Source organism: Numenius arquata, chromosome 15 (assembly GCF_964106895.1).
Source record: "Numenius arquata chromosome 15, bNumArq3.hap1.1, whole genome shotgun sequence".
In the NCBI taxonomy this organism is placed as follows: Eukaryota; Metazoa; Chordata; class Aves; order Charadriiformes; family Scolopacidae; genus Numenius; species Numenius arquata.
This window is the reverse complement of record NC_133590.1, coordinates 12,731,509-12,749,666: the sequence shown is the minus strand read 5'-3', so window position 1 is coordinate 12,749,666 and position 18,158 is coordinate 12,731,509. Positions and strand designations below refer to the sequence as shown.

At 39.8% G+C, this 18,158-nt stretch overlaps 1 protein-coding gene across 2 annotated transcripts in view; it reads right to left on the bottom strand.

The window, feature by feature from the left end:
- Positions 1–16,457, bottom strand: part of PLEKHA1 (pleckstrin homology domain containing A1) — a 37,242-nt gene extending 20,785 nt beyond the window's left edge. For both annotated transcript variants that reach the window (XM_074158868.1, XM_074158867.1), the window contains exons 1-2: positions 16,357–16,457; positions 296–456 (exon numbers count right to left, since the gene is read on the bottom strand). In XM_074158868.1, the coding sequence (XP_074014969.1) occupies positions 296–436 (141 nt within the window). In that variant the 5' untranslated portion in view covers positions 437–456; positions 16,357–16,457. The remainder of the gene's footprint in view (positions 1–295; positions 457–16,356) is intronic.
- Between the last annotated feature and the right edge of the window lie 1,701 nt (positions 16,458–18,158).

The window sequence follows — 18,158 nt, the reverse complement described above, 5'->3', positions numbered from 1 at the left end:
AGATTCCATATGTTCAATTCTCTGATCTTCAAGTTGTTTTTAATGTTTTAAGTGCAATTGGTAATGTTTTAAATAGAATTATGAACTATATTTTTTCTTTAAAATACTGCATATATTAGCAAAGAAGAAACAACGATTTACAATTATTTCACTTACGTAACTAACTTTTTTCCCCCCCTCGCTTCCAGGTCCACAAACTAATATTAAACCCCATTTTTTTTAGACTAAATTTGTTAAAAAACTGAAAAAGTGGAAATCGACAGAAGCCAGATAACTATTGCCAAGAACATCTCACCTGTGGGTTATCCATGTACCACACCAGACTGTCTTCTCGTGTGTCCAGAATGAAGTACCGCCGCAAAAATTTCCCACTATTCTCATTTTCTTCAATATCTAGGAAACCACAAATGCGATTCTGACGATCCACATAAGGCATTTCTGACCCTGAACATCACACTGCAGAACAAAAAGCATAGAAGTTAAGCAAAGTTCCTTGTTACTAATTTTAAGACTGTTCTGTGTCTACCCACAATGTTTTGAGCAGTTTCAACTGGTAGCTTGAAGAAGTTTCCACAGAAGAATAAGTGAAGCGTAGCTGTTTCCCCCCACTACCACTGAATTTTCAGACAGGTCTTTCTTACTACTTTGAAGAATATGCTTAAGATTTCTAATACCCGAAGTGCAAAGATACAAGCGGTAAACAGCAGATGAGCATCAAGATTAGCTTTGACAAGATCACTAAAGAATAATTAAAGATTCTCCTTCACAACTTGCACCAAGTTGAGCTAATGCTAGGTTCACACTTCCTTCTTTGACATTGCCTTTCATGGTCAAGAAAGGATCTTTGTCAGCAGCTGTACAGCCCAACGTGATTTTTCATATTTTGCTTAAGCAAATTCAACAAAAAGGCTTTTAGAAACATTGTTCACGTTTTCTTTTCTCCTACAAAAAGAACTTCATGTCTAACAACATCTAAGAACAGACATCTTTTCATCCTTATACATTAAATAGGCAAAACGAAGTTGTGCAGCAACAGAGATGTGAACACACTTGCTAGGTCCAAAACTGAAATCCTCAATATCCATGCGGTACTAAGTTTGAGGTGGGCTTTTTTTTTTTTTTTTGAGGTTTGGGTTTATTTTTTTTGCCTGTTTCTGTTTTGCTTTAAAAAATAAACAAATAAAAATCTGTACCGCTGACCACCAATTCCCATTTTGCCTGCTTTACCTTTTATGGCTCTGTCTTACCACAGGCTACTGCATCTTTTTTTTTTTTTTTTTTTTTGCTTCTTTTTATTTTACAGGACAGACGTTCTACCTTAAGAGCCAGCCTTGTAAGACCGAAGACAAATTTGCATACTCACCTAAAAAAGGCAATAAACCAACATTTGAATATGATAAAAATCAGGTTGATGCCAATCTTTCCCAGACCAGGAAAGAAACAGTTCAGTCCTCTTTACATTTTGTTACTAAACTCAGGAATAGTACATACCCAAAAATATTAATATTAACATGAGACATAGAAGGTTTAAGCACTTCATACTTTTCATAACATCTTCCAGCTTTCACTGTGTAATATGGAAGTTTCTTTTTAGTATTTCTTGAAATTGTTTGCCTTTACTATTTCATTGCTTAAAGTTATTTGATTTAAATATATCTATATACACATGCAATGAGGCAGACACTTGATAACTATCTGTAGCCAGCTATTGACACACCACTGGAAAACATGATATACGGTTAAGAACATTTCAATGTGTTTATTTTGGGGATCAAATATACAGATAAGCATATATTTATTTTGGGGGATCAGACACAAATATACAGACATATGCTTATATTTACAGCTCTCCTTTAATATGACTAATTAGAATACAATTCACATTTTGTTTCAACCACTTTGAGGAACTGTTTTTAAAAAATCTATTATCATGATTCTCATACCATATTAGAAGAATTTCTAGTAAACTCTTTTAAGTCATTTAATCCAATCTGTAAAATAATAACCTTTTTTGTGTCCAACACCAAACTAACCCTCTGGTGTGAACTCAAGTTTGATACATAAAGTTTGCCATCAGGTACCAGATCTAACAATTTCAATTCAGCAGTACTTGTAAAAAGTTTGCAAACAGTATTTGCAAAATAGTATTCACAAAAAAAAAAAAAAGAGAGACTGGCAGGCTCTATAGTGATCACAGAATCACAGAATCTTCCAGGTTGGAAGGGACCTTCAAGATCATCTTGTCCAACCATCAACCTAACTGACAAAAATAAACACCCACAAAAACAACAAAATGCAACACCATCACTAAACCATGTCTCCCAGCACCACGTCAACCTGTCCTTTGAACACTTCCAGGGATGGTGCCTCAACCACTTCCCTGAGCAGCCCATTCCAATGCCTGATAACCCTTTCAGTGAAAAAATTTTTCCTAATATCCAGCCTGAACCTCCCCTGGAGCAACTTGAGGCCCTTTCCTCTAGTCCTGTCGCCCGTGACTTGGGAGAAGAGACTAACCCCCACCTCCCTACACCCTCCTTTCAGGGAGTTGTAGACAGCAATAAGGTCTCCCCTCAGCCTCCTTTTCTCCAGGCTGAATAACCCTAGTTCCCTCAGCCTCTCCTCATAAGACTTGTGCTCCAGACCCCTCATCAGCCTTGTTGCTCTTCTCTGGACAGAGATGATGACAGACTCTTAAAAATATTAGTGGTTTGGGTTTTTTTTAATATAAGCTATTAATTACAAATTTAAATATATTTTTTGGGTATAACAAGGTTAATACAATTTTGTTTGAGACGCATGACGTTTTCTACACAGCTACATGGACATGAAATGTGTATAAGCCTTCCATTAAGCACTTGACTGATCTGGTTTTCTTTCCACCTCCAAAAGGTAAAAACGTCTCCATATTTAAGGAATACAATGATCGTTTAAATCTTCAAAGGCATAGGTTTGTTCTTCAAAAAAGTAACAAAATTTATTTTTTAGATAGAATCATAGAATTGCCTAGGTTGGAAGGGACATTTCAGATCATCAAGTCCAAAAGGTATTGAGATTAACCTAAATTTTACACAGAATCACGGAATCTTCTTGGTTGGAAGGGACCGATACGTTCCTCAATTTAAATAACACAGACCTGAAACAAGTCCTGTAACTGAGTTATAGTTACAAGTAACAGCAAAACCAAACACTTGAGCACTAAGACAATGTCATAATTGCAACAAACATTCATCAGTAATTCACATGCTGGCTCTTGGGATCACTTCACACAGAAGCAGCATCTCTCTACAAACACATCTGTAGCTGGGGGCAAGCTCAAGGGTAGCCATCCTCTAAACTATACCTCTAAGCAGGCAGAACTTGGCATCACACGTTGTTTTCATTTAAATGAATTAAAATATTTGTCATCTACCACTATTGTCCTGGACTGTGCCAGGTGGTCCCTCAACAAAATATACAGCACTTCCGGGACACAACTTCAGCTTAATATCAACAGTTTATAAAGCCCAGAAAAGCCTTGTGCCTAAAAAAAGCAAATATTGGTGGCTGGTTTCCTGTTTGAGCAGGCTTAAGCTGCATTCTGTGCAGATGTGAAGAAAACGAGACAAGGAAAACTTGTTTTTGAAACAAGATACAAATTGATTAAGAATCCTTGAATAAAACCAACCGAACGTTAAAGCATCTATCTTTCAGAAAACCTTTATGAAAAATGAAAAAAGGACAGATATAATGCTCCATTATGAGCGTACAATTAGCTAAAGTTGAACTGCTCCAGTACTTTACTTTTCTCCAGGGTAAAAGACAACATTCACGAGCTCTCTCTTATTTGTCAATAAACCTATTTTCACAGAAAAAACCTTCTAGAATTCATACAGATTTTCTATTTCAAAGTACTACTCGCTAATTTCTAGCCTACAAAATAATACTATTTGCAGTTCCTTTGTCCTCTGATGAAAATACAGGATAAACTACCATTAATTAAAAAACTAATTGCTGTTTTCTTCACATTAGTTTGAAATTCCTCATGGGATTACTGATATCTACCAGACTGATGCTCTTAAAAAATAAGAGATTTAAAAACCCTCTAACTTTATTGTAAAATTGAAATCAAACATGAAATCATGCAACTCTCTTCCAGTTTTAAAAGTCCGCTTCCATCATATTACACTTTGGCAAGATTCCACTGTAAATGAAACCCAATTCTATCCAGCATTCATTAATGAACCACAATTTATAGCACACATAGAAGAAAAAAAAAAAAAAAGAATCAATTTGTGCCTTTCTTCCAGTTACTAAAGCAACTGAACACACATGACAAAACCACTGCTATGACACCCTTCCTGGTAACTCTAGACTGACAAAAAAACCCAGCAAAGACAGAATTACCACATTACTTCTAAAGATTCATAAAAGGAATTGCAGAACTCTAACATTAATACTTCAGTGTAGGAAATGTGGCTGAAAGACCACCAGCCTAACAACTCACCAGAACTTCGACTTAAAAGGGTCTTCAGAATATGGATGCTATCTTACATAGATAATTTTTATTTTTTCATGAAATTATTATTTCAGATGATAATAAAAAAAAATTCTTCAAGTCTGTGTAAGTTTTTCCGCTCTTACTACACGCACACTTAGTTATTTTCTGCAGCAGAATCTGCAGAACAGCACAGTGTAATCTCTTCTGCCCACTTTTAAAACCAAGTATTATAAAAAGATTATAAGTCCTTAGAGAGAAAAACTAAAGGCATCAAACCTACAGCAGATTACATACAACTTCATTTGATTTTGCCTTCCATTCTCCTTCTCTGAGGAGGTGGGGGCACGGGAGGGAGGGAGGAGACATAGGTCAATGACACAGTGCTACTTCAGAAAAAATATCTCTGTGGCCCATTTTCTCTTGATTCTCATCATAATCCACCAGAAGCTAAACTATTTTTGAAAACCCATTTTGTAGTGTATCTTGACACTCATAGGTAAACTCTCAGCTCCTTCAAAAAATTCCTTCTTGGAGGGTTGTGTTATAATCCAAACAGGACGTCTCACTTATTTTTGAAGTCTTACATCCCTCTTTCCAGTGTCAGCGTACTAATTTAAGTAGGTACATACCTCATCGGACCAGCTTCTCTCACATTTCCCCTCTCACCGCTCTTTTCCCCTGGGGTAAACCATATACCAACATTCCTCAACATTTATATCACAAACTGAAGGCTGCCCGGCCTCCTGGGCACTGCTATAAATAAAAATCACAGATCACCTTCTCCCAGTCTATAACTGTAAATGCATGACTGCACAACTAGAACCTGCAGAGCCACACAAGCATCTCGTTTTCAATATTTATAACAGACTGCTTCAACTCTCCTACATTCATTTGTATTTTTAGTTTCACACCAGCACCTGCTCTTGACTTCACCTGATTTACAGTTTGTAAATCTTCAAGTACAAAGTCTATACAAAACTATTAAAGTAACATGCAAGATAACATTTCTATGGCCCAATCTCTCCTTTGACAGCTAATACTTGATTTCCACAAGCAGGAATAAACCACAGACTGCTGCCTTACTAGAGAAAGTGGAACTTTGTATGAGTAAAAAGACCATGCTTTGCACTGTCCACATAAAAGCTTGATTAAGAAACACAGCAACATAAGCACTGCTCCTTAATGCCTTTTAGCTTTATTTTACATGTGTTTTCCCTAAGCTTTGTGTATAAATTTATTATTTTTATTTATTTAATTTAGAGTAACACTTCTACTTCCTGCTCCATTAGTGTATCGACATTTTGAGCTTTGGATTTAACCTACCACAGGAGATGGATGACTTGGGGTTTCTTTTTGCTGTTTGCTGAGATTAAGAAACATACATTACCTACTTACTCATCTCTATGAAATGATGAACAGCATTCATAAAACTACACTTGATAAATATAAAATGATGCCATGACTCATGCCCATCCCTCCTCCCCACCCCCCTTTTTAAGCTCTACTCTTTACACGAGCTCCATCGCTGCAAAGGATGGAAATGCTGCAAAGGATGGAAACGGCAGCCCCCGCGATCTCATTTTCCCTGCAGTTCCAGCGACAGCTTAATTGAGTGCTCTTGCCTCTTGCCCAGGCAATTACTACCAGCTTCCTGCTGTAAATCAGCTACTCTCCAGTTGGTCATCTCTTTTACTGGCCATTTACTCCATTTACTGACTCCCAAGGGTAAGGGATGAGTTCAGATTCTCCTGCTTATACCCTGAAGAACGCAGCAATGAAAGCTTTCCTTCTTGCACACATCCAGGACAGCAAAGAGGAGGTGGGAGGGAACCCCAACCCTGAGATAACCAGCTCAGAAAAGCCTCTAAAAACAAGCCACAAATTCTCCAGGACAGTGGCTCAAACATCTTTATTTTCAACCCCTTGAAAACCTTCCAGTAGAGGCAGAACACCATCCAGATAATTTAAACTGAAAGAAACCGTCTCTGCTCATCTTTCACAAACCCCTTAAAGCCACGACTTCTTAAGTACCCAAAACAGGACAGAAAAACACTAATCCAGGAGCTGGAGAGATGACTTGGGTATGATTCTGATGACAACCAAAGATAATTTAGGATTGACTGTTTTAAAATGACACACAGCGTTTCTATGTCCCAAAGATCCTTCACTGATTTGTTTTTGTTCTGGAGGGCACAACAGCCATTGCATGCTTCTGTCAAACACAGAAGACGTGACTTAGTTTCATATGCTTCTAGCAAACCAATTAGCAACATTTTAACTACATCTACAAATGAGAACTGGAAGTCTTCAGGATATGCTGCCCCCTAAATATAGATCCCTTCTCTAAAGTGGTCAAGAAGAAGGAAAAAAGTACCTGCAAAAGGCCAGTATTCACCCGGAAGAGAATTACTAAACATAAATTAATCTTCAAAATTGAAAAACCTGAAATAAGTACCAGTAGCACTGACCTCTCCTATCCCTGATCAAACTATGAGGCATATCAAACAATACATCCCTCCCCCGGTACCTAATCCAACTTCCAACCAGGCCACAATATAAAAGAATCATCATTTGCACTGGTGAATCACCTAACAAAACCAGCAATCTTCTCTTGCATTTCAGTCTCACTCGCTCATCACTCTCTCTTCAAAACGCATCTGTTCTGCTGTTTTCCAGGAAAACTTGTTAAATCAGGATAAGTCAACTCTTCCCTTCTTTTCCAGTGCACCTCAGCAAGTCAAATGAACTATAATTTTATTCTACACTACTTATATGTTACAGCATTAATCCTGGGTGCTTTCAACATCCATCCAAGTAAATATTTCAGTATGTTTTCGGGTAAGACTGGAGTTCTAAGGAAAATGTTCTGAAGTTACCTGAAACCATGCATCCGCTGGCCTATTTTAAATACTGACCTACAAGTTCCACATCGGAACAGACCAGTACTTCCTCTAAAACTTCTGCAGGAATATCTGTAAGTGATGTTTCATGCTCTTAATTTAACTACTTTAGTCTATTTTAAGGCATCTGCAATAGCAGCCAAAGGTTTTGGGATATGATGAAATGAGGAAATGCGCTGCACAGGATGCAAAATTCCTCTCTATCACAGATCTCTTAAGATAGCCAAAACAAAAAACCTCACCTATTAATGGGTTTTGCCTGGCTAAAACAAGTATTTTAATTGTCCCTCTAAAGACACTGAGTTAATGCAAACAAAAGGAAGCATCCTCTGCAATGAGGCCGTTATAAAAGACACTCTTGAAATTTATCTATTAATTATGAGTGATGACTAGCCTAGCAAGCAATAAAGTAAAATAACAAAGTTAAAAGACAGTGAAAGAATTTGTTCAATAACGCAAAGTTTTTACAACAGTCAGAAGTACAGTTTTCATGTCTTCATATCATATGATATCTTCATATCTCTTCATCTCTTCATCTCTTTCATCTCTTTCATTTGCGTATAGGTAACACAGAGTTACTCAAAATGAGATATACCCAGAGACGAGTACAACAGAGGAAAACAAAATACACTTATACTAATTCACTTTGACTTATCTCAAAACAAATTTTTAAATGCTTATTAATTTCAGTTACAGACCAGTTAAAATGCTTAATAATGCAGGTTCAGAGTTGATTATTATTTACAATTGCTTTTAATGTTATTATGGGCCTTTTGAAAATTTTAATAAGTGCTGTATTTAAAACTCCAAATATGAAAAATTAGGTCCTTGTTCTTGGAAATGCTTACAGGCATTAGTGTATAGAAATCGTTCCATTCATGACAACTAAACCAAATTAAAAATTAAGCAGGGAATAAGCACGTTACTTATTAGGATTATTCTTAGCTACTCATTAGTAAAAAAAGCTGTTTAATTTCAATTACTAGTAACTGTTTGATCTAGGACAATCACTCCAAGAACTTGGACTCCACACACTGCCAACTATTTCAAATTCAACCCAAACTTGTATTCAAATATGAAAGGACAAGTCTCAAAAGCATCCCACTGACTTCGAAGAACTAAGATTATCTCCATCAAACTACAAATCCTGACAGAACTTATTTGATTTGAGGAAGTTCAATACAAAAAGAAGGTAAGGCTGGTTAAAAAAAAAATAAATTGCAATTTTTGAGCCAGTGTTGCTGATTTTCACTCTGAATCCTGAGTACAAACAAATACAGACTTTCTTCCTGGGAAGTATGCAAAAAATGAAAAGGCCAGCTGGTTAAGAAATTAACGAGTTGAAAATACCTTCTTCAGTTTTCACAGAGTATTTTTACATTGTTAAAGAAATAGCAACATCTACATAAATGTGTTTTAAATTAATCTTGAAACTACTACTTAAAAATAATAAATAAATGACCTGCCTCAGTGGTACCAAAACATTGTGCTGAAAACATTGGGTGGAAGCCAAACAGGAGGAATCTTAAGAGAGCATTGCAGTAGTAAAAGATTACCTTTTACATATAGATCCAAAGGCAAGTTCCAAATTTAAATGCAAGAATATCAGACTAATTCTATTAAGTGTACATGTTTAAGACACTCTAAAGCCAGGTCTCAATAGCTGAGTACCTGAGAACTGTGATTCCCCATTACATGTGCCTACCAGCAGCACAGCACATCGCAGCCCATCTGAACACAAGTAAGACAACATTTAAGAATTTTGTCTACAGTGAGCTCAGAAGAAAGCAAGCAAATGTTTTTTTTAATGCTCATAACCAAACTGTGGAGTCTAACAAGGACTGTAAATAACTGATTTTTCAGTTCATTTGAAATATCAAGTAATGAAAAGAACACTATCAGACAAATATTTGGTTTGACCTTTTTAAAAAAAGTAAAAGGCTTTAATGAAACAAAGCAAGTAACTGATTATCAAATCCGATTTCATAGATCCTATTTAGCAAATTCAATGCAGAATAAAAAAAATGCAATGCTTCATCTGCATTAATACTTTGGGAAGGAAAAATTGTTGCCATTAAGATTTCACCTTACTGTTAAATTTTAATACTGTCGGACTTCATGGTACAGGCCACGTTCAGTTCATTTCATAACTAACTACGTGGGCCAAAATTCCTGCTGATGTGAAGACTATGTGTCTCCTCCAGAATCCAGCTTACTTATCAATCAAATTAGTACTAGACAAGGATTCACAGCAATCAGGACTCATCTCAGAGCTCTTCAGTAAGCACAAGTTTAGTGGAAGTTCTTTAGGAAGAGTAAGGCTTTGTCTGTCTCATCTAAGAGAACCAATACAGAATCACAGAATGGTTAGAGTTGGAAGGGACCTTAAAGATCATCGAGTTCCAACCCCCTGCCATGGGCAAGGACACCTCCACTAAAGCAGGTTGCTCAAAGCCTCATCCAGCCTGGCCTTAAATCCTCATCTACAGAACACATGGCAGCTCCTGTTTACCATGGTGGGAGGAGAAAATTAAGTTCCCATCAAAAGGCAAGGTTTTCAGGTCATTACCTTCCTCCCCCCTACTTTTTCATTACTTTAAGTAGTAAGAAAATGAAATCTCACTCTGGTATATTCAATAAAAGTCTCACCTGACACAATGAGAAACCCCATAAAATAAAAGCTTATCTGCAACGGTAGGTTTGTAGCATGGTGCCAGCACACTAACACTTCACTTGAAGCACACACTTCACTCTAATTTCTCACACGACTCATTTCCAGCAGCATTCCTCCTCGGAAGCAAGCTGTGAGCCCAAGGAATTGTCCTCAGATCAGGTACAGCCCATGTCTGGGTACTGACCTTCTTGCTTACCTTTCTTATTTGTGCAATGAAATGAACACGAGTTTACTGCACAGCTGTTCTGCACTGACACCGGTGTTTCTCAAAGTGTTAATTACAATGCAAATGAAGAATAACAAAGGTCCACCTACAGAGTAATCCCAATACCACCAGGAAGTCATCAGGCCCCTGGCACTTCGCAGGACTGCTGCCTGACCTATAGACAGCCAGACGGAAATACTCGCAGAAGAATCACAAGTTCTGTGTATGTGCAAGAACATGCCTGGGAATCCTGAACTTACCCTGAGTACGCAACAGACTAGTTTTCAGGGAACAAATGGACCTCCCTAAGAAACCCTGCTCCTCCACCCAAATATCAGGGCACCAGCATAAATTAGAAAGACAGTATAAATAAATTACAGCACCTACAGTGAACTTAAGGAAAAAATCAAAAGGTTAATGGGGAAAAAAAAAATATAAAAATAACCAAAGCCTGAAGCCCTGAATAAGCAGGAACACTTCTGAAGCAAGAACATCCTTTAAGCACCGCTACCTACCTTTGCAGCACTGGTGCACGTACAGGCACTGAGTCTACCAGCTATAGAAATAACTTGGTAGATAAATTATTAGTGGCCCCTAAGATTCCATTTGTTATTATGAGCCTCCCTAAAGAGTTAACCAATATATTTAACAACATCTTTTGAAGTGCAGTTTTAAGAGGGCTGCGCACTCTTACAACAAACCCTACATGTAACTGTTTTAGCACTTAACAGAAGAACACTTAATTAAGTCACTAGTCTGAACAAGTTCAAACACATTTTCTTGGACATGGGATATAAATGTGGTAGGGACCAAAGCACTCATGGAGAGCACACACATCAAAATAATTACATATTAAACTAACAAATTTATCACCTGTCAGTATAGAGAGACTGTTCCTAGGAGTGTTGACTCTCAACAGTGAACACACATTTGCAAAACTTGATAATCGCTGTCTAGTCTACATTTTCAATTTATAGCAATGAAAATACCATCTTAGATTTCCCACCAGAAGGATTTTAAATCCAAAATACTTTTTATCTCTATAAAGTTACTAAAGACACTGCTGCTTAAAGGTGGCTGCAGCTCTTTTCCCCCTTGGGGCAGTGGGGAGATAGAGAAGCTGATCTTTTCTCATCCTCTTTCACATGAAAAGACAATAAATCAGACAATTTAAGAGATTCTGCCTATCGTGTCATTGGAACAAATGAACAAAACCGATAGCTAAAACATTTGGATATTAATAGTTAGCTAGAATTAAAAGTGTTTTCCAAAGAAGAGAACAGTTGATAGAGGAACAGAGACAGCTTTGCTATTATTCCTTGTGTGGGAAAAACATAACAGAAAAATTTTGCCTGGTTCATTCAAGTTTTTTAAGCATTGTTTTTATACTTTCTTAAATAAACAAAGCAGTGCAGTGCTCCTTCAAGTTTTAAGGACTTGCTTTCTCTCTTTGTAACTAATACAAGAGATTTCCAGTCAAAACCTTTATTTCTCCCCTGATTTTTCTGATTTTACTCCTCCTGACTGGAGCTTACCCCTAGCTTTGAACTGGGCAGTCTGAGACCTCTCCCTCCTAGCACAATGGAGCTATATCCCGCGTGTTCCTACCACACCTGAACACATCAAAACCTGACTGACATACCATCATAACACTTGTGCGACACAGGGAGCTGCTACTGCTCTGCAGTTTCACTATGAGAACAGAGGGACAGAGAAGCAGCTTGTCCCAGGCCACACAGGAAGCTTTTGGCAACACAATGAGCTGAACCTGTTTCCCAAGTCCCAGAGCAGCAACCTCACCATTGAACCACCTTTCTTCCACATAAAATACCTGAAACTATTCAGATTTTCAAGGCAAAGGCATATGTTCAAACCTGAAAACTGTTTAAACTGTTGAATGCCACAAATGTCTACCAGACCTGCAACTCCCTACTCGTGTAGATAACATCTGTTAAAAGTAAGTGGCTCATACAGTTCTGCACCAGAAAGCTTAATAAGTTCCTTCTCCAAGATTAAAGAAACACCTACACATTCTAGATGCTTCTGCAAGTCCCTGGAGGGAGAAAATGCTGCTTAGTGCTGAGACAATGAACCAAGCTTCCTTCCTCAACAGTAACAAAACCCTGCTGCTTTACCTAGCACTAACAGGAAAGTGTTATTTATAAAATTGAGCCATATACGAATATGGCAAAATGTTTCTCAAAGTTAGTCTACAGCACGAATCAAGACGACCTTAGACTTACACATTTTCAAAGTCCTAATTTCAGAGATCAGTGCAAAAGTAGAAAACATTTCGAAACGCCTCAGCCACAGCTCTCATTCCAATTCATTTCAGTCATTCTGTGCATTAAAGTGTAACTTCAAAACCTGAACTTGAACCACGCTTGATTCTCTGACCTCTTCAGCAGGCAATTTTTTAAAGCAGCTACATTATTCCTTTATGTCAGATAAATTCACTAGAATTTTGGTATTTATGTTTCTTATAGTAATTTTATAAAGCATTGAAAGGATTGCTTCTAGCCATGTCTTGTTGCATTCATGCTCAAAACCAAAAGAATACATGTACTGACAGTTGCATTTCTTGTATCGCTTGTTTCCTGGTAGCATCTACAGCACTTGCTCCACCTTGTAAAAAAGTTCTATGCTAAAGCCAGTTACCTAAATTCACATATTTTGGCAATGAATTAAGTTACTATCCTGTATTTTCATGCAATTATACAACTACACAAGGGTTTATTTGGCTCTAAATCCCGGTAAGTATTTTTCTAAGAACGTTTCTATTGTTCATAATTATCAAGGAAAAAAAAAATCTTGCCAGAAAGATACATGCGGTTGTATCACAAGCCATTGTTTAGACAAACACGGACTTAGAGCTGGTTACAAGGAAGCACACACCATGGCATGCAAGGAAACTTCTCACTTGTAACACGCACCCACTTCCCAACGCTGCTGGTTTGCTGCATTTTGAAGGAATTACATTTCCTATGATAACTGTCAGCTTAAATAACCAGAAACATTTAGTAATAAAGATACTGATGGAATTCTAAAGCTACTAAAATAGATTAAGAATTTTGCAGGCCTGGCAGTTTGGGCTACATCCAACACTACACTGGAGACTGTATTACAAGGAGAGATCTGTTCACATTTCAGTAATGTCCTCACATTCTTCCTAATCTGTTACAGTCAATAAAAACTGACTTTTGCACTTCCTCTCTTCTACACTAACTCTCTGACACACAGTCAACCTGTATTATTTCTGCCGATATAGCTCCCTTGTCTTCTGAAATAAGCCACAGCTACCTGGAAAACCCAAAGCCTTTTAGTGCATTCAGGTCTTTTCCTCATACACACACCTTCCTTCTTCCCCATGTGTGTGTCTGTCTCCCGTCGCTCAGTTACTGCTCCTGAGGAAGAATTCATACAGAGGCAGAGGAGGAGGAGGGAAAGCATTAAGATGCCTCCTATTTTCTTCATACACCGGTTCTTCTTTGTCTATTTTCTAATTTATATGAAAGCATCTGCTCCTCTTAAACATTTAAACACTGCAATGTACTTGTCAGTGACCTACTGTGCATCTTTTTGTTTATTTCCACCCTTGAAATGCACAGCGATACACTGGAACATCAGGCCAACTGCAGTTATAAAACAGAAACAGCTTAAGTAAATTGTAAAGATGAAATCTATTTTCTAACTCAAGACTAAATTTTCTGCACTAGCAAAATAAAATCACAACGTTTAATAACCGCAAAAAGAACACGAGTCGCACAAAGTTTTATTTTTTATGCAAAGCTGTCTCCAGCAGTCTAGTACTCGGTGATATCTAGGATACACAAAACCACCCATGTGTTATCTCTTGAATTACCACTTTCTGCAGCATCACTGCTTATTCATCCCCAAATTAAAAAGTTCTCCTTCAAATATCAACCAGGCTAAGAATCTCTCTCTACCATGAGAGATTTCGGCCCACTTTTAACACCTCCTCACGTGACAAACAGGAAAACAGCACTTCTATACTTCCCTGCTTTACATACCTGACAGTTTTATGTATTGTTACTTGTGTGACTCTCACAAGTAAAAATAACAACCAGAAATAGAAGGTAAAACTGCAGGGACCTAAAAGGCAAGTCCCCTGTTCCAAACCCACTGTTAAGACTTACTAGAATGCAGCCAGTGTCCTGTGAATTTATCCAATGTGGAGCCTCAAGAGAACAAGTGGTAAAACTTAAAAGAAGTCTCCCTATACGTAATTGGATGTATAGATCTTCAAGGACTACTGAATTGCTTTAAAGTTGCACCTGTAACTCAGCTGTGAAATAAACTGACATAAGATATCATTATCTTTCATAACTACTTTGATTTCAAAAGTATTTAAAAAAAAAAACAACCCAAATATCCTTAGAAGTGCAGTACAGTAAATTTATTATGACAGAGCATACAGCAACCAGCCAGAGCTGCCACGCACAGCTTCATCTCAGTAAAGATGGTGTTTGTGCTGCATCATAATGAACACAGCCCAAGCATAAAAAGGAAGTGGACAAATCAAAGAAGAAAAAAAAAACAACACAACACCCTGCCGGATTTAACAGTGAGAAGCTATTCCTGGAACCTCATAGGCCCAAGCTGTATGATCAAATATGGCTCTGTCTTCCAGCGTCATGTATGGGAATGGGTAATGGCAAGAGAACAGAAAATGTATCTTTACAGACATTATGGCCTCTTGTAGTAAAGTAAGCAATTTGTCAGAAGCCAACAAAAAAAGCTGATGCCATTCAGCTTACTATAGGCAGGGATCTCTAGCAGCCTCTTTAGAAGTCCCATGCTTTTGTAAGAAGGTGAAGCATGGAGAGATCTAGTTCTTAAGAATCTAAAAAACATTACTCTCCCTCTCAGCTTTACTCAGATAAGCAACACCATTCTGCTCACGCCTAATTCATAATGCTCAGCCTAACAAACTGATAACTAAACTGTTTCCCCACATGCAGATAAACTGTCCTGTTAGCTCGTTTTTAACTAACACAGTGCATCAATCGTTAAAAATTAGACACACAATTTTGAAGAAAGTCCTCAGAACAGGAGCCTGTTCCCTAAAGAGCAATTGTTGTCCTCTTGATGCTACTTTGCAAACATTTTATGCAACAATATAATGCCTTTTATGAAGGTTATGCATTAATTACACCTAGGGGAGCTGCACAGTACATACAGTATTTAAGCCTGTGTTAAGTTAGTACCATGTCAAATGCCTAGCTGGAATTCCACATGTGCTAAAGACTGCAAATCTGACAATATTAGTTACAGTTTAACATTCATTTATAGTCAAGTTATCCATTTAAAGACAGCGCATTTCAGTAAGTAACCAGACCAGGTTACAACTAAGCTAGAACACAACTCAGAGGTGCAGGCTCCCACTGCTAGCACAGGCAACAGCTTTCCACAGCAGCCCTCTTCAGAGCTAGCGCCTTCGAAAGCCAGAAGCAAACCAGGCACTCAGTGTTAGCTGCCCCAGCCCCACTCAGCTCTCCTTGAAGCTGCAGCTTGAGACTGCAATCCCAAAGGCGAGCACAACCGAGGCAGGCCTGGCCTGGCAGCCCACACCCTCCCAGGCACCATCACTGCAGGGCTCTGCCCAGATAAGATCGCTCCTTCCCATCATGCTCAAAGACCGAAGTTTGAGAAGAAGAGAGGAGAATTTGAAAAAAAAAAAAAAAAAAAAATTGAAAAAAAAAATATATATATTGCGGGTAATGAGATCATCTTCTTACCTCTGGGGATGTGTCAGAGCCTTGACGGCTTTACCCAGGGCAATTATGCCACGGCCTCCCCTACGCTGCCCCCGAGGTCAAACACGGGGGGAGCCCCCACGCCAAGGCGGCGGCTTCGAGGGAAAAGGCGAAGGAAGGAGAGGGAGGAGGGAAGGGACGGGCACCAAGCGGTTAAGACCGAGCAGCCACACAAAGGCAAGAGGCGTCGAGGGGACAGGACGGTGCCCTGCCTGGCCGAACACTGGGCAAGCACGGAAGGAAGAGCATCAGCCCGGCCGGGCCGCCCCGCCGCCTCAGCCCCCCGGCCCCGCCTCAGCCCCCCGGGCCCAGCCACTTACTGGAGTCCAGGGCAGTCCGGGAACCCCCGTGAGGAGAGCCGGGCCGCCGGGGGACCCGCCGCCTCCTCCTCCTCCTGCCGGCCGCCCTCCCCTCCGGGCCCGGCCCGGTCCCTTCCCGCCCCCTTATCCCTCCGAAGGAACTTCGCCGCCTCCCGCCGCCACCGACCGCGGCGACACCGCCCAGGCCCCCGCCCCGCCCCGCCGTGCGCATGCACCGCAGCACGGCCTGCCCAGTGGCCCCGCAGGCGCGAGGGCTTCTGGGAGATGTAGTTCGGCGGGAGGGGAGGCGGGGCCCGCCTCTCAAAGCCTGACGGGAGTTGTAGTTCCCCGGCGGCGAGGCCTTGTGCTGCTGAGGCGGGGCTGGGGGTTAATGGAGCACCAGCCATTACACGAAGGGCTGACATGGCTTATTTTCTGCAGCTTTGGATTTTTTTTAACATGCAATTACTTAGATTTTAATATTAACTGTAACGGAGAGGAACCTGCAGAAAATCAGCCTGGAGAAGAGAAGGCTCCGGAGAGACCCTATTGCCCCTTCCGTTTTCTGAAGGGGGCCTACAGGAAAGATGGGAGGGACTTTTTACAAGGGCATGTAGCGGTAGGACGAGGGGTAATGGCTTCAAACTGGAAGAGCATAGATTTAGGTTAGATCTGGGGAAGAAATTCTTTCCTGTGAGGGTGGTGGGACACTGGCCCAGGTTGCCCAGAGAAGCTGTGGCTGCCCCATCCCTGGAGGGGTTCAAGGCCAGGCTGGATGGGGCTTTGAGCCACCTGGTCTGGTGGGAGGTGTCCCTGCCTGGGGCAGGGGGGTGGAACTGGATGATCTTTAAAGACCCTTCCAACTCCAACCATTCTGTGGTTACATGAAACGGAATTAACGGTTTGGGCCTGTGGAGACTCTTCCCCCCTGCTCCTTACTGAAGGTGTGTCGGTTCAGGTGCTGCCTCAAAGCTTTTTGAAGCCATCAGCCACTATGGTTCTACTGGCAAAGAACAATTTCCAGGAATTATATTTAACCCATTTTAATGTCAATTATCTTCTAAGCACATGCTATATTTCTATTAAAATGCTTAATGTTTTCCAAAATAGTAATATAGATTTTTTTCCTGGCTTACATCAGTGATACCTCTAAAAATAGAAACAATTTTAACTCAGCCGTCACATGTAAATACATCTTTGTTTCAAGTTGGCATTTAACAGCCGCACTTCACAGCGAAACAAAGGCTGTAATCAGAGCACGACAATAAAGGCTGAAGTCAGCCCCAAACAATGCCCTACCATTCCCATGGCAACTTCTTCCCACCAAACCCTGCCTGGGTCACACACTCTGCAGCTGCACCAGCCAGGAGCTTCTCAATCTGGACTCCATTCACAATTATTCGGATGGTTTTTTTGATGATTTTCACTTAACAGGGTTTTACTGGAGTTAATGTGAGACAATTGACAGTAGCACCACGTCCCTGCCGTGCCTAGGTCCTGGTTTGACATTTCTCGTGCTGACACAACTCTCGTGGCCCGTGGCAGCTCATTAAGCCCGCCATGGCAGGGAACACGAGATGCCCTTTTTTTTTTGCAACCAAAAAGCGGCACAATCAAAAGGCATTTCACAAGGCACGTGCAGAAGGTGGGAGAATGAAAACGGTGGCAGTCTACAGTCTGATATGCTTTAACTTTCAAATACTTCTTCCACCCTGCCAAACAAGGTTTGAATAACCATGCATTGTGACATAGGACTTGGGAAAGGGAAAAAATAAGATGACATTTAATGTATTTCATTGGAATCGGGTAGCAAACCTCATATT